Source organism: Paramormyrops kingsleyae, chromosome 8, assembly GCF_048594095.1.
Source record: "Paramormyrops kingsleyae isolate MSU_618 chromosome 8, PKINGS_0.4, whole genome shotgun sequence".
Lineage (NCBI taxonomy): Eukaryota > Metazoa > Chordata > Actinopteri > Osteoglossiformes > Mormyridae > Paramormyrops > Paramormyrops kingsleyae.
In genome coordinates this window covers 8,003,828-8,020,708 of record NC_132804.1, presented here as the reverse complement: position 1 = coordinate 8,020,708, position 16,881 = coordinate 8,003,828, and the positions used below count along the sequence as shown (strand labels likewise).

At 42.5% G+C, this 16,881-nt stretch overlaps 2 protein-coding genes across 7 annotated transcripts; both read left to right on the top strand.

The window, feature by feature from the left end:
• The first annotated feature begins 208 nt into the window (after window positions 1-208).
• On the top strand, window positions 209-7,243 carry yod1 (YOD1 deubiquitinase). 3 transcript variants are annotated; one of them, XM_023840524.2, is made up of 3 exons: window positions 209-287; window positions 1,269-1,493; window positions 2,206-7,243. In XM_023840524.2, the coding sequence occupies exons 2-3, from the start codon at window positions 1,286-1,288 to the stop codon at window positions 2,910-2,912; spliced, it is 915 nt and encodes a 304-aa protein (XP_023696292.1). In that variant the 5' UTR covers window positions 209-287; window positions 1,269-1,285; the 3' UTR covers window positions 2,913-7,243. The 3 variants fall into 3 exon arrangements, with proteins under 3 accessions (XP_023696292.1, XP_023696294.1, XP_023696293.1); XM_023840526.2 differs by lacking the exon at window positions 209-287 and adding an exon at window positions 309-509; XM_023840525.2 differs by lacking the exon at window positions 209-287 and adding an exon at window positions 523-690.
• Window positions 7,244-8,126: 883 nt separating this feature from the next.
• On the top strand, window positions 8,127-15,281 carry LOC111858607 (specifically androgen-regulated gene protein-like). Of its 4 annotated transcripts, none has more exons than XM_023840523.2 (4): window positions 8,127-8,294; window positions 12,695-12,830; window positions 12,990-13,185; window positions 13,413-15,281. In XM_023840523.2, the coding sequence occupies exons 2-4, from the start codon at window positions 12,744-12,746 to the stop codon at window positions 14,576-14,578; spliced, it is 1,449 nt and encodes a 482-aa protein (XP_023696291.2). In that variant the 5' UTR covers window positions 8,127-8,294; window positions 12,695-12,743; the 3' UTR covers window positions 14,579-15,281. The 4 variants fall into 4 exon arrangements, with proteins under 4 accessions (XP_023696291.2, XP_023696290.2, XP_023696289.2 ...); XM_023840522.2 differs by having other exon boundaries at window positions 8,128-8,294; window positions 12,987-13,185; XM_023840521.2 differs by having other exon boundaries at window positions 8,128-8,294; window positions 12,695-12,857.
• Window positions 15,282-16,881: the final 1,600 nt, after the last annotated feature.

Here is a 16,881-nt window from a genome sequence, read left to right as displayed (position 1 = left end):
TTATTCCACGTTAAGGTCAAATCCGGGTCCCTATGTCGCTTGAAACTTACCTAATCTCAGAAAAGTACCACAAAACTATTTACATTTACAAAACTTCCAGCATATTTCTATTCAACTATTTGTAAAAAATAAAAAACCCACGTGCCTCTGCACGCGTCAGATGTCTGCGTACATACGTCAGTGTTATGTGTAAACGTCACCGTTCTATGCGTAGACGTATGCCGTGTGACGATTTACACAGGCGGTCCCCCTGTGAAGTGTTTATTGTCTGAATTACAAGCGTTTTGGTAAGTTAATGTGTGGAAAAATATTGACACCTCTCTGTGCAGTGGGCTCTAACATAGAAAGATCGTTATGCATATATGTACTTCCCTTTCATGAGTCGGGTGTTTTTGTTGCATTTTATTGTGTTTTTTTTTCTTTCTATGACGGTACCCGTCAGTGTTTGTCTTGCAGTCTCTGTCGCTAGGTAGCTTCATAGTGTGACAGTTAGTTACCGCTCAGTCATGGTCAGTACCTAACTATAAACCGTGTGCGACCCTGTTTGCTTCATTATTTAAGTCTCCAATTTGGAGAGGGGACCCAGCAAGATGCAGTTAATATATTGTTAGTTAAGCTAAGCTAAGCTAACAACAAGGTTGTTTGAATGGTTTTGACAGGCCGTATGTAAAACCTTCTTCCGTATCACATGTAAGATTGTTTATTTCATAACGTAAACGTGGCTACTAGTTTTAATGATCACAGAGATATTGAATGTCGATCCAGGTTGTTTAATTGAAAAGCCGGTTTGTTGTTATTTTGTTTTTGAATCGGATGGAAATGGTATTCCCTGAATTCTGACTACGTATAGATTCCTACCGTCATTGCATTTTATGCTGTTTACAACGCTTTCATCAGCACGTTAGTTTTGACAACAGGGATTGTACTTTCATAGAGTGAGGCGTTATAATCGCCTTCCATCCTGTTTTTGTCGTTGGGTTTTGTCGTTATACACATTTCCCGTATCCCTCCGTTTGGTTACTTTGTTTCCCAAAGTAAATTCTCCGCCCATTCAACATTTTAAACGTCTAAATGAAACAATAACTCTAAATGACATATTGCATTACTATAAAGTAACGAGCCACGTGTTTCTGAGGTAGGAAAAAATATGGCTTTTAATGGCTCTTTGCCTGTCAGTGGATCATGTATTTATATAATCAAGTCAAGAGTTTAGTTTATAATGCCAGGAGGAGTCTTAGTCACGTGATCCTGTGGCTGCATTCCCCCAGAGCGGAGGGAGCTGAGGATGCTACGTCTGCGCTGCAAGGCCAAGAACGGCACACACCTGATGCAAGGTCTTACGCACCAGTCCTGCGTGCAGGAGCTGAAGGATAAGGTGGAGCAACTGACAGGGATCCCATGTGATGTGCAGAAGATTATGGTGGGCTACCCACCCTCCAGTCTAGATCTCCGCAATGGCGATGCCCATCTGAAGGACTATCCCATCAAGTCTGGTAATGTTTCGCATGGTGCCTCCCTGTGACTGGCATTCATTTTCCCCATTAAGTTTCATTAGATTGTTATGTGAAAAGTTCCATATTAGTGATTCTTAGCGCAGTCCTTGTACCTACCCCCCAGCCAATGCACATTGTTGTTCTGGCCTACCGCTTACATGCCCAATACAGGTAATCCAGGGCTTTGTAATTAGTGAACAAGAAGAATCAGGCATGTAAGGGATGGAATGAAGGAAAAAATGTGCACTTGCATGGGTGGCTTTAGCACTGTGCTGAGAGTCACTGTGCTGAGAGTCACTGTGCTGAGAGTCACTGTGCTGAGAGTCACTGTGCTGTACAGATATTTGTAATACTCTACAGAGGGGATATATTTTTATTGCTTTGCAGAAGTTTTTAACAAAAAGTTTCAAAGTTAGTTTTCAGTTATTTTAAAATGCCTCTCAATAAATGATGAAATCAATATATAGCTTAATGCAATGTGACCAAATCGTATAGTATGATCTATAAAACATTCCAAAGGAATAGAATTACAATTAACATTTAATTTATGCACCGGTGTGGTTCTGAAAGACCAGTCTTTTTGCTTTTAATTGATCTTTTGAAGTAATTAATTGGATAGTAATTGGAATCACACTGGAGCGTACACAGCTGTGGCTTTGGAGTCCCCGTGGTGTCCTGCTCTCTACAGCAGTGGCTGTTCCCTGTGCTGCAGGTGACACGCTCATTATAGAGGAGGAGAAGAACAGGCCGAAGCCTCAGGCCCAAGCAGTGGCAGTGGCAGCGGTGCAGAGCAAAGCCCCCCGGCTGGAATCTGTCACCGCCCTGGTGCGCCGTGCAGTCCCTGCAGACAACTCGTGCCTCTTCACCAGCGTCTACTATGCAGTGGAGGGTGGTGTGTATGACCCAGGCTGCGCCCCAGAGATGCGGAGCCTCATCGCGCAGATCGTAGCCAGCGACCCCACCGCCTACTCCGAAGCTGTGCTGGGGCGCAGCAACGAGGACTACTGCTCCTGGATTCGGCGTGACGACACCTGGGGCGGCGCTATCGAGGTCTCCATCCTGTCCAAGTTCTACCAGTGCGAGATCTGCGTGGTGGACACGCAGACGGTGCGCGTCGACCGCTTTGGCGAGGACGCAGGCTACCAGCGGCGCGTGCTGCTCATCTACGACGGCATCCACTACGACCCGCTGCAGCGGGAGGCTGACGGCCAGCCGCCGCAGACCATCTTCTCGGCGGCGGACGACGTGGTCCTGGCGCAGGCGCTGGAGCTGGCCGACGAGGCGCGGCGGAAGAGGCAGTTCACGGACGTCAACCGCTTCGCGCTACGCTGCATGGTGTGCCAGAGGGGCCTGGTGGGACAGGCAGAGGCTCGTGTGCATGCCAAGGAAACAGGCCACGCCAATTTCGGGGAAGTGTGATTACCCGCCGGGAAGGGGGGGGGGCGCGCTGGGGAGTCGCGGCTGCTGGCGCTTTGCTCTGCTTTTGTCGGTAAAATGATGCACCTCCATCATTTGTCACCCAGCTTGTTTAGACTCAAGAGCTTAAATGTCATCTCTGCTTTCAGCAAAGCGGAAAATGGAATGGAAAAAATCCTCAATCTGGCTTTGAATCTAATGTTACAGATCTTCTGTTTCCTCCTTCTTGCTTTTTTGGTCTTTGGTGAAACAATCCTATACTCATGTAAATCGTTTCATTTCAGTTAGCTGAGTGACAGATGACTTGAGTGAAAAATTTTGTTCTTTTTTTGTTTTGTTTTTGCGTGCTCCCAGAGTTCCGCTTCTGGAATTCCACAGTTATGGATTTTGCCAGAAAACAGAGCAAAACGCAAGCACTGCTGAGTGCTCCCCCAGCCCTCAAACTTCCAGCCCACTCCAATAACTCATTCTGTGTTACGTTCTCAGTCTGCGCAATCTACCTCACGTCACCCCACCTCCCCACGTGCTCCTCTGTGCTTCTACCAGCTCACAAGCTCTTCCACAAGGAATATGCTCCGTTTACCATTTTTTTTTCCCTTCTGTTTTTAATATTAATGTGTTATTTCTGCACATGCTGCCGATTGTATTGGGGGGGCTGGCTTATTTGAAGACATACTCCTTCAGATTCTTGCTGTCGCCGAAAACAGATTGCACACCTTATCCCAGATTTTGTAATGGCCTTACCGTACTGCATCTCACCTAGCAGCAATAAATTATTGCTGTACCCTCCATCTTTCCTGGTTTCGCAAACGGTTGGATATAGTTTCTGACACCTAAATGGTGATTTGACAGTTGTAATGGAGTGCTTAGAAGGAAGAGGCATTTTGTCATGGTTTTTGTTTGGCAAGAAAAATATTTAGCTAGTGAATACTGACTTTGTTTGGAAAATGTTCTCAAGTTCTCCAGGTCTTAATTTTATGAGGGTCTGTTCAAGGAAAACAAGGCATGTTTTCCCATAATTTGCACAGTATAAGTGGTTAATTTTTCCACCCAATTCCATTGGTACTGTAATGCTGCTCTGTTTATTACGAACTGGTAACTGCTGATTTTTAAACTTGAGTAATTGTCTGTAAAGGTTTCATAAACAGCTGTTTCATCTGACTTTTAAATGTATGCAAATCACATTTTTAGATCCGTGTCTTGGAATTGGAAGTGCAATTTGACAAGCATGAAAAAAAGTTTACCCTCTTGGTGCTTAAAGAATCTTTGAGAGAAGAGTCATAACATCAGAATTAGGTGGATGGAGGGACATTGGAAGATATTTCCAGATTAGTAATTGGTACTATTTGGTACACAGCATTCCTTGGGGTGCTAGAGAAGTTTTAATACCTGGGTGCTACACTAGTTGTTTTGAAAGTGTGACTTTATTTAAACATCCTGAACGGATACAGGATATTGCGGGTGACTGTACTATGATCTATGGAAAGCTGAACTGTTACATCCAGGCAGTCAGGCATGCAGGCCCCATGAGCCTGTGTGTGTTTTACTTTTGTGCATGAACGTATGGAACCTATCTGCGGAGTGGATTAGATGATCCACTCTCTCCTCCTCATCAATTGCAAGTAGGTGTACTTGCGGTCATATAAATCTGTTCAAACTGACTTTCAAATGGGAATTCCCCTAAATGATAAACAAAATAAATAAATAAAACAATTACCCATTTTCTAAAATGAAACTTTAATAAAATCTAAAATGACTGCGTTCCAGTTTGTTGGGGGGATTTGCATCAATGCTGCTACCCATAGACAGGGCGTTTAAACGCTGGATGTAAATAATTGGGACGCAAGTAAAGGGATTTCAGTACTGTTGTTTATGACAGCAAAGGACTTTCTATGCTATGTTCATCAACAAAAGGTTAATTTAATAGTAACTGATGTGTTGTTTAAACTTTTTTTTTTTTTTTTTTTTGCCTTGGTTTCTGATATGGCATATATGTGTAATCACAAAGGATGATGTCAGATTCAGTCACAGTTTTTGTTTTTCGTTTAGAGTTTAAGTGTTCTGCACAAAGTGGCTTGACCATTCATGGTAAAAGTCACCCTCATCAGACACCGTATAACATGGGGGAAGAAAAATCCCACCTTGACTGCATCTAAGCAAAGTTTTGTGCTTCACTGTCAGAAAAATGTGTACCTTCGCTTGTCACTGGGGCTGTACCCTTACAGGTCTGCCAATTGTACCCTAGCTGTAGGTAAATGTACCTTTTAATATAATTTAAGGTACAGAAATGGACTCTCAGGAACATCCCCAAGGTACAAACAACATTAATGTGACACCAGTGGTACAAAAATATTTCTCATAGTCTATTTCTGTATCTTAAAAGGTACACTTACCCTTGAGGGTACAGCCCCAGTGACAAGCAGAGGTACAAATTAGCATTTTTTTCTGACAGTGTGTACAGTAGACGCTGGGGTGTCTGTAAGACTCTAAAATTAACAGTAAGCATGATGTCTGTGTGACTGGTAGATTTCACGAGTTGAGACTCACTGGTTGAGATGATTCTCACTGCAGTACAATCCTTTCTCTTACACATTCAGATGGCTACACCAGGGCTTAGATGTGAGGAGGTGGCTCACCTGTGGCTCTGGCAAGAGAACTGAGATCGTTGAGCTGTCCAGTTACAAGAATAGAAATGCACAGCTGCTTAAGAGGTGTGGTTTCCCAATTTCTGTGCCTGAAGCATCACGGAAACTGGATCAGCTTGAATCCTGGTTCTCTTCTTGATGAACCGCAGTGATTTTGAAGCGGATGGTGCTTCTTGATTGTATCGTAGCTACCAGTTTGTACATTTTTGTCATGGGTTTAATTTGTGCTTCTTGTGTATTGTATGTCTAGAATGGTTCACCTAGGTTATCTGATTAGCCAAGTTGCTGGTTTCTTTCAAGAGTCGAGTACACAGGAGGTGGAAATATCCTCATCTTGGGCAAGAAACTCCAGCTCTGAAACACAATCAAACTTGGGAACCCTCTGTGAAATGCCTGTGATTTGGGGGTCACCTGACCCATGTGGTACCCAGAGCATTGTGAAATGAACCTGCACTGCATGTCTCTTTGTGGGGAAACCCAGCCCTAGTCCTGGAGAGGATTAGCGCTGACTGACTTGATGTAAAACATCCAGGGACTTTCTAGAGCTGCTCTGTATTAACTACCCATAGAAATCCTTGCCCAAAAGGACCAGGAATGGGGTCCCCTGGCCTGGTTTGTCGAACGCATTGGTAAATATGCATGCCCATTACTTACTTAATGTCATTTATGGTGATCAGTACAACTCCATTTCTGTGGTTTGTGAAAAACTTAAAACAAAATGGACTTTTAAACTTCATTTTTTTTAAACCAAGAAGTTTCCAGTTGCTTAAACTGAACAAATCAGTGCCCCCTTTTTTTTTGAAAAATGATTGGTTTGTCATTGCTGCCTTTTGAAAAATGGAGTAGTTACCTTAACTTGAACTTGAGGACATTGGTTTGTTTTGCTTCCCCATTATTAATGGGCAGCATCAAACGTTTATTAGCAGAGGAATGGAGGTACCATGCAGCAGTCTAGTTTGTTAAAGGTCAGTTAGATGAAAAGCCTGTATATGGATTATGGCTGCAGCAGGTCATACTGTGAGTCTAATCACACCTGAGTCATTGTTGTGTGTCATCACTAGAGATAAACAAAGGCCTGAGTGATGACCTCAGTCTTTTTCTCCATTTTTTCCCTCCTCTCTCCTTCCACCCAAGTCCTTTTTACACAGATCCACACTAGTGGATCACAAAGATAAGCTAGGCCAAGGTTCATTGGCATTGTACTGTACACAAGACGGCACCGTGGAGACAGGAAGTCTGACCCTTACTGCCGAGGTTACAAGTCCAGCAGGTTTTACAGAATCTGTTTTAATCAGCACCTGAAACGTCAGATGAAGTTACCTACTGTCCACCAACAAACAAAACAAAAACAACTTGAAGTTGAGTAGAACTCTAGTTCCCCTAACGTGAAGCAGGGTCAGGTTCCAGGGAATTCTGTGACAATTGACATAACATGCTGTTCTCAGCAAAAAAAAAAATGCTTTGAGTACTAAACCTTTTTTTTTTTGGAGATATAATGTGTACAACCCGATTTGTGGTTTCAGTTCTCCTTTGTGTTTTAATTCCAGAAACAAACGACTACAAAACTAGTTTTTGTAACTGGATGTTTGCACACTGCCGATAACGCTAATTTAAGCAGTATTATTTTGTATCTCTGTATATGAACACAGGTTTGAAGTGAATCACCAATAAAAAAATGATCCCGTGTCATTGTTTCTGTTCTGGTAGTCTACATCAAATATCCCAGTCTCGTGACGACGTCCTTGTGTCTTGGAATAATTTTTTAATCCAATTATTTTTGCGTTTGGGGAAAAGGAGTAAAGTGGGAAACTTACGTTCAGCTCTCGGTGGGTCGGTAGAATTGGGTTGTTCTATACGTTTTTTCCGGTACAATATTTTATTATGTCTGCGCTTAAAAAACAGCACTTGACCCACACAAAGAGTGGCTGTGATGAATCCATTAATGCGTCGTGCAACATGCAGTTGCACAGACAGCAGTGAGTCTTTGGCGGGTTTACTAGGATGTAGGGGCTTCAAGTTATTTTAAGGAGTAATCTTTTGCCTACGTTAACAGGATTACGGGATCGGGTCGGTTAAGGCGGTGCTGTCGTGGCAATCCTCCCTGCACTTAATACTTAAAAAGGGAGAATTGCGCGCTGAGCTGTAGCTTGCATGAAAATGGTCCAGGTTACCTGAGCAGAACAGGCGCTGATATTCGACAGCACTGCACCTCCACATATTTATATGGGGTATATTAGTATATAGCTATCATTATCTTGTTAATTTTTGTTGTTATAATACCTACGATAAAAGGCTATAATGTATAAAGTGTATATGCATACTGTATAAGTTTATTATTACTACAATATAACATTCAGTATTATTATGCAGTGTTTAGGAAGATTGCTATGGCTAAAATAGAAACACCTGCTGATTTATAAATACTTCGCTTTTCAAACTTCCCTAACGCTGTTCTTTATTCCCTGATTTAAAAAAAAAAAAACTAAATAAAAATTGTCTATATAAAGTTCAGTTCGCCACTGGCGTTATCCCGCTGCTGGCGGGTACTGTAATACGAGTTGGCCATTGGCTGCGGCCGCCATATAGACGGATTCCTGCTTGCGCTGATTGGCGGAGCGCTGTCTGCGAGGGACGGCGACGGCGAATATGACGTCTTACCTGAAAAGACATCTGAAAGTGACCTGCACTGCGCGAAATACCAGCAAGAGACGGAGACCCAGTACCTGCCGCACCTTTACAGGTAAGTACCTAACTATTTAAAAGTGGTGTCATTACCTTTTAATATTGGAAAACAATCCCTCAGCATAGGAATTTTCTTTTGAAAACATTTATACATTTATCACCCTACATTTTAGGCGGATATCAGCTTTAAAATATATGTATTTACGCGTTATGTTTCAGTGGAATGAAAGCAAGACAAGAAAAATAAGCAATATTTATCTAGCAGTTTTGTGTTCCCCGCCAAAGGTCGGATGTTGAAACCGTACTCCCAAAGTCTGATATGACTGCAGGGTCTTTTTGCGGAACTTCTGGAATCTTTTTTTCAGCTATCTGGTATCAGACGATTGAAGATTTGTAGTGGTTGTGTATCCTCTGCCCTTGTTTGTTAAAAGAAGCTAAGGTGTTTTGTATTCAACATCTAAAATAAGGGATGTGTATTAATCTGGGCCCAAATTATTCCAGGTGTTCCAATAGAGATCCAAGTAGGGCAATTTGTTCTCACCTGTAGTTTCATCTAACAGGCATAAAAGGGTCTCGTGTTGTATATTCCATATAGATATCCAGATGCAGATTGTTGGTGCTCTTTATTAGTTAATTAAGAATGCATTCCCTTATATATAATTACATTTCTCCTTTCGCAACTGCATCCACCTGAAAGCCGTTCATTATTTATGTGGCCTTGATACATGTCCCCGGAGTTCGAGATAAAGGATCAGTGGATATGCGGCACCGGGCTCCTACTGCAATACAATACCACGGCAGTAAGAGAGGGCCAGACCAACGTTGTTTGTTAGCAAGTAATATTAAGCGAAATCGAAACATTTTCGGTCGCGGGGATCGACAGTAGATCAGATGCTCTGGTAACTGTAACGTGGCGATGCATCGTGACACCAGCGGCTTTGCGTCATTCGCATTGCCTTAGTGAGGCTCTGAACAGGCAGGTCCCACCTGGAGATACAGCAGCCCCGAGCGGTGAAAGCAGACAGTATGAAACTGGCCATTAAGCAAATAAGTGGTTCAGACAGGCTTCTGCATTTCGTGTCTAATCTAGTCGTGTTTTTCAATGGTGATTAAATAACACTGGGCGATGGGGGCATATCGAATGCAAGTTTTCGATAACTTTTCTGTTTCCCAGTTTATGACTTCTCTTTCAGAACACTGAATGTGTACCTGGTCCACATTTTGGTAACACAAATCAGGGCTGACTATAGTTGCACGTGTCTCCTGGGACATTCATTTTCTGTCAATAATTAACTGGCCATTTGCATCATATTATTATTATTAATAATAATAATAATAATAATAATAACAATAATCTTTATGTAGCATTTTTTATGCATGAAAGCTTTACATATAGGATAAAAAAGCAGCTATAGAGAATAAGCAATTAGAGATATGGTAAAAAAAAATATTGCAAAAAAGGTAATGTAAAATGATTATATAAAAAGGACCATGCAGTCATACGAGACAAAAGAAGTAATGAAAGGTGAAATGGAAAAACTAAGAAGGGATATCTAGACAGGAATTTCTGTTTTAAGTGACTGATGCTCAGTGGGCTAAGCCGTGTGCCTGTAATCACAAGGTCGCCGGTTCAAGCCCAGCCTCAGCACGTCTGCGGGTCCTTGAGCAAGACCCTCAACCCCCAGCTCCCTGGGCGCCGCTACAGGTGGCTGCCCTTCGCGGACAGCTTGCTCTACAAAGAGCAAGTTGAGAGAGGCGTAAAAAGAATTTCTCCACGGGGATTAATAGAAGTGTCAATTATTATTATTATTAAGAGATATAAAAGTATGAGAACAAAAATGGGATGAAAAATATATATATTTAAATGCTGTAAGAAAATAAAAAGTTAAAAATGCAATTGCAATACAATTTCCCAAGATCTTGGCAATGCGCGTTATCTAACAGCGGTCCATGCAGGAAACGTGTCGTATCTTTACAGCCGCCTTGGTGTTAGAAACGGCGACGGCGGCGGTCGCCTCTTGTAATCGCTAATCCTGCTAAAGTTGAGATAGGGCCTGGAGATTTTCAGAGGAACCGTGAAGTGCATGGCTGAGGTACTGGCCAGGGTACACACCCGATCACAGTCATACTCTGTGGGCAATCAGAGACGGCAGATAGCAACTACAGCTTTACACAGTTAGCCTGACTTCCTGTTTCATCTGCATTGAAGGTTAGGTCGGGCTCCTACATTTCTGGCGAGAGCAAAGGCAAACATATGTGTTATGTTTTAAGAAGTCACAAAGTGAGTTTTATTTGGTGTATGGTGTTTTATTTTTAAATAAACGGGTTTCAATTTATTCGCTCTTGTCGCAGTTGAATAATTTAATCGGTGTTAATCAGACTGATGCACTTTTATCTTTTATCGTTTAGATAATGTAAAATGTGAAAAATGATTGGAATGATATTCAGTGGTTGCTATTAAAAATAGCTTGTATTGCTTGGGTTTTGAAATGATCCTTTGTTTGTCATTTGCCCAAGAAGTAGCCTTCACTGGAATGTTTGAATTTGCCTTCCTCATCTTGCTTCCCGTTAGACACACATGCAGGTGAACGTCACAGCACAGGGCCGGTCAGCATGATATATTGAGGGCTTTGCTCATGGGCCCAAAAACATGTACTGTAGCTATTCTGCTGAGGCCGAGCCTCGAACCAGTGACCTTCTGATTACAGCCACAGAGGCATAGCCTGCTGAGACAATTTTTTTAGTTTTAATAAAACAAATTGGTATACAATTAAAGGAAAGAAAAAAGTATAAGAGAACATAAATGGTTTAAAAATATTTAAATGCAATAAGAAAATTACAAGTTAAAAATGTAATGTGACACTAGCCTGACATGTACACTCATCCTACCTGGTCAATGTTTTTTGCCTTTTTTGTTAATTCCCTATTTTTAATATCTAAAACTAAACATGGTAGCCGGATGTATCATGCAATAAGTGACACAAGTTTTATCTGAAGTAGTTACTATATCTGATAATTCTGCAAACTTCTGTGAACTACTGAAGGAACAAGTCATGAATAACACAAATTAAATACTGATCTCGTATTTGTTCATCATTAATGAATCACTATCCAACTTTTATCCCAAGCAGTTACTGTATTTGTTACTATATCTATTAATTCTGTTAACCTTTGTGAACTACTGAAGGAACTACTGAAGGAAAAAGTAATGAATAACACAAGTGAAATCTTGATGTCATGTTTGTTCATCATTAATGAATCATGACACATCTTTTATCAAGTAGCAACTTTGTTCATGATTTGTACTTCAGTAGCAACTGAGTTATTACTAAGTATTTGTGGCCTGTCAAGTAAATTGTCACGAACATATTTTTAGAAGTATGTGCTTTTCTTGTTCACTTTTACTATGACAAGGTCATTACCTTTGTCCTTGTCAATTCACTGCACGGGGAGTAATGTACATATTTGCAATATGTTTTTTTTGTACCTGAGATTAATTAAACTGAAACTATGTTATAAGGGCATTATAATGACATGCATTCACGTTGTGCCTTGAGGCTGTCTCAGCACTTTCTTTCATGATCACAGCCAGAAGGCCAGGCATATTCTATACATTCATATTTTATATAGGTCTAGATTTCATGAAGAATGACACATATTCCGAATGTGATAATTCATAACAGTACTGTTACAGGGGAATTCCTGGCTCTGAACCTTGTCTTGATATTCAGTGGGATCCTAAGCAGTCTCTGAATATTTCGGAGAAGGTTTCGTCAGCACGTTTTGCATTTACTTTTATTCATCTTCTGGAATTATTTTATCCAGGGTAATGCATGAACGATATGCATTTTATATAATCAACAAGGAAAATCAAAGCTGAAGTCTTGGTCAGATATGCTAAATATGTGTCATGCTAAAACTTAATATGCCTGTAATATGGAAAAGCAATGGTATTGTATAAACATTGTATGTCAATAAAGACAGTGTACCAGCAGAATTAACAGTATGCTACTAATGGATTATTACATGCATTAAAATCTGAATTGCTACCACGTTAACCTTAAATAGGAATCCACATATTTACTTTTTGAAAGACACTACTGTCTAACTAGTTACAGAACTAACTACACTAACTGCACACTTGGTGTTTATTTCAGTTTTCATCATATTATTGCTGTTATAATTTTTACAAGGTGTTTTTGTTTGCATTCCAGATACTTGGCCTTAGAAGCGGTTTTGGTTTTAGAACACATTCGATCCAAAACTGAGTAACCTCTGTACAAGTTATTGCACGATAAATACACTTCAAATGGCTTCCTGCACATTTGCGTTGCTTAACCAGCACCTACCAAGGCTTATATGGAAAGTTAAATGAAATACAGCAGCCTCCATACTCTTAATGCTGTATTGCTTTGAAGAAGCATGTGTCTTCTGAGAACTTACTGAGGTCCTCCACAGACATTCAACTTCAGGATAAGGAGTGCAGACCCTCCCTGTGCCCTGTGTGATGCTGAAGAATGAGATGTGGCCAGGTGGTGTTGCTGAGAATGCCACACGTCTCGTGGGCAGCATGGTTGGCTTCAATTCCACTCCTGTGAGTGTTGACACTCCCATCAGCCAGGTATGGTCGTTCAAGAAGATACCTGGACCACTTGAGGAAAGATCCAACTTTACAGTACTCAGTATACTCAGAGTTTCCATTCCTGTTATATTAAATATGCAAGTTACATTCCTTGTGTATGTGTTCCAGAAGAATGACAACCTGGGGCACCTTTCTCCAGAGGAGTGGGAGTGCCTCATGTTCTTGGAGAAAACCATTGAGTCCCTGGAGGCTGAGGAGAACATCGAGCTGTCCATCGACAATGCAGACCGCCTGCCCTTTGTCGCTGGCAGTCTGGCTGCAAAAAAAGACCAGGTCCCTTCCCTCATGGTCAGCACCACACTGGAGGGTGAGTGAGACCCTGTAGTGGTCCTGCTTCATTCTGTCCTCTGGGAGTGAGTGATCTACAATAAGCTTTATCTTTAATAACTTAGATCCAGTTAACAACCAGAAATAATTGCAGTGATGCTGCAGTTATTTTGTTGAATAGAAGTTGTGATATGTGCATTATTTTAAACACGGTCCTTGGGATTTATGGTTTTCCCAAGGCCACTCAAGATGGCTTTTGTCTTGCAGATGTGCAGAACTGTCCGCAAAATGAGCCAGAAACCACAATGACCAAAAACAGAAAGAACCCTCCAAGCAACCGAGTAGCCACTCCACTCGTCCTGGTTATGGACGGCCAGCCCAAGGTTGGACCAAAACTGTCTCCTGGAAAGTTGGACTCATGTATCAAGGCAGCAGCTGACAGCGTGAATGAAGAGGTCTCTCCGGGCACCCAAAGTGAGACCAAGGCAGCAGGGAGTCCCACTGTTGGAACAACCCAAGCTACTCAGAACGATCCCGCTTCTGATTTTACTTCTCCCAGGGGGCCCTTGTCTTACGAGGAGCTTGTACAGATCCGGATGAGTGCCTCTGTGAAGAGTGCCCATAGTCGCACCTTGTCCGCGGAAAAGCCCAAACAATCTGCACATCCTCCTGTGGATATTCACCCACACAATGGGAGTGTCCATATCTCCAACTCAGTCATATCAGAGCAGCCCAAAGCCATTAACGAAAGCCCCATACCAAAGTCCACCCCTCCCGTTGTTCCTCCCAAACCCAAACTGTCAGCATTTAGCATGTTTAACAAGACCCACACACCGGTTACTGAAGACTCTTGTTCTGACACAAGCTACTTGGCAACATCTCCCAGTGAAAAGATTATAATGGACCCCCTGAGAGTGCGGAAGGAAGCCTTGCGCAAGTTGGGCCTTTTGAAGTCAGACGAGGCCAATCCAGACACCCTCATTGGCGTAGCTCATTCCAGAAGACCTCGGCAGTCCTCTGAGCCAGGTCTGTGCCATCATGACCCAGAGCTTCCCAAAAGGACTCCTGGTAAAACGCAGTGGACCCCGAACGTGCAGAGTGCCACGTCAGCGCCATCGAACCCTTCCCCTGCAAGCATCGCCGAGATCAAATCAGCCACCCTAGGGCGTTTCAGCTTGGGTGCAGGAGGCTCTACAGCCGAGAATGTGGCCATCAACCTACGCAACAGCCGGCCACGGCCGTCCTCCCTGGGAAACCAGAAGGACTTTGAGGACATCCATGAGGTCAGGCAAAAGCCTACTGCCGCCAAGGCCCTGGGACTCAGCGAGGCTGTTCGGCAGCCCCACAGTGTAAGCGTGGTGATCAAGCCCTACTGTCAATTAGGGGACGATCGACAAGAAGCCCTGAGGAAACTGGGACTGCTAAAGAACTGAGGACCTCAGGGGGCAACATCTGGCTGGACCCTCCTACAAGCAAGAATGGGAACTTTCCTCCATTTTGTTCGGGTACCTAATTAATTAGCCATGTCAGTGATTTTAATAATCTGTGTGATTCCGCAAAGATGGTGTGACAGGAAAAAACAGAAGGCTGGTAACTAAGTATAAAGCAGGGCTTAGGCGCCAAAGCCAAAGTTATTGTGAATTTCTTTGTGCCATCTCCCCGACCGATTTTTAACGGACAGTTACCCGTTTTACCCTTTGTCCCGATAGCTGACTGAGAAATGTCTTTAAACATTGTACCATTTTCCTGGAATACTTTAAAAAAAAAATTCTGTGTAATATTTTATGGTAATTCATAATGGTTTTTTATAATAGTCATAATTTCAGCTTATTATTCACTGTAAGGAAGGTCATCACTCTTCACAGAAGTCTCTGTTTAAGTTGTGTTCTACTTCCTGATATGTGTTACTTCAGTTTACTCAACACAATCTGTTGCCCTCGTCTTTAAAACATATTGTTTTCTCCTATACCTTATTTAATATTTAATTTAAGCTGCTAGCTGGGCTGTTTACTTTGGCACCAAGTGTCTCTGACTGAGTTAACACCCTTTTATTTGCAGTCTCTCTTCCTAAGGAACTGGTTTTTCCTGTGCCTTTTCAAAATGGTTTTGGTAATTAGATAAAATTTTCAAACGATATTCATGTCTTCTGCGATTGTTGTGGCTGTTGTGGTTCCACCTCCCCTCATCCAGAGAATCGTTATCATAAAAGCTGCCCAATGTTAATTCTTCTGCTCCTAACAAGTGAGGAGGAATCACACCGACACACAAATAGTTATCCGTAACAGCGTCGCCACAGGACAAAACGGCAAACAAAAGTCAGTATCTGTTTCTGAGAGTGACTTAACAGATCCTCTGTAAGAGCACCACTCAGCACATGCAATGTTACAAGCCACAGGATAATATAACAATATGGCTGTAACCATATATGAATGCCTTTGAATTAGCAATGCGCTACTTTCGGTCTCGCAGGTCAGTTGAACGAGTGAAAATCGGTTTTGTGATGGCGAGGAATCTACAGTAAAGCAGTAGAAATCAGAAACACTGAATGAAACCATTTGATATGGCCAAGGATGTCCTTCCAGAGACTGTTACAGGAAACGAGAGGCTCCTCAGAAGCATGTGGCTCCGCTGGTCACGGGGACACCAGTCAAGCGTGTCACAGCACATTGAAGCACGTCAGGTGCGGGGTGTGGGACTCCGCCCCCCAGCCACCTGGGTTGGTGCAGTTGGTTCTGTAGCATTGTCCTGATAAATGGTCCTTAACACAAATGGAAGTTCCTTAAATTATTGACAGAAAAAGTAGGCCAAACGCACAGACGTGCTGGATGCGTGTCTGCCCTGCATATCAGATATGACTTAATCACAGAGAATAGAAGACAAAAGGGCAGACCCTGTCTGTTTGATTTGACATTAAGATCAGCTGAAAGATAAAGCCTCAAACTCAGAGAGACATCGCAAATAAAACGTCTTTAACCCAGGAAACAAGTTAAACAACCACACCCACCTCTACTGGCCACTCAGTGCTCCCCAGTCCACACACCTGACCCTATTTTAATATTCTGCTCAGCTTGGGGTCTTCATCCCTAAATCATTGCAAGGAGTCCAGTCGCATTTTTGAAAGGTATGGGACACTCATAGAAGCAGTGTTGCGCAATACGGTCCCCTCGGGGACCCATGTCCATGTTTTTGCTCCATCTGAGCTGCCTGCCAGACAGCCCACATTTTTGTGGGAGCTGGAAGGAAGCATGTGGACTGTCGGTGGGTCCCTGAAGACTAGATTGGGAAACATTGTCATACAAGACTCATATGAAACTGCTCAGTTCCATTTAACTGAAGTATTAAGTAGATGAAGTAACGCTGAAACATTTTTAATGCCTAGTAACATGCAGACACATCAGTATTGTGGTGTAGTCAGTGATTGGGTGGTAATGATGTATCACAAGCAGTCCAAGAGTCAACAACAAAGACCTGATGGGGCAGCAAATGGCAAGAGCATTTTATTAGGACAGCAATGTGCCACCTCAGGCATGCAGTAAATATGGCCACAGTGATTGCACGTTAGCTAGGCCTCTTGCTAACACTGCTTTGCCCAGCATAGCCTTACTGTAACTCCAGAAAATTACTGCAGCTACGCAAAATTATGAAAGCTGCAATACAGGACAGTATACCCAGTTTGCACAATGGCAGAGTATTGTTACTTACCTGATCTTATTTTGAAAAATCTGAACAATGGATA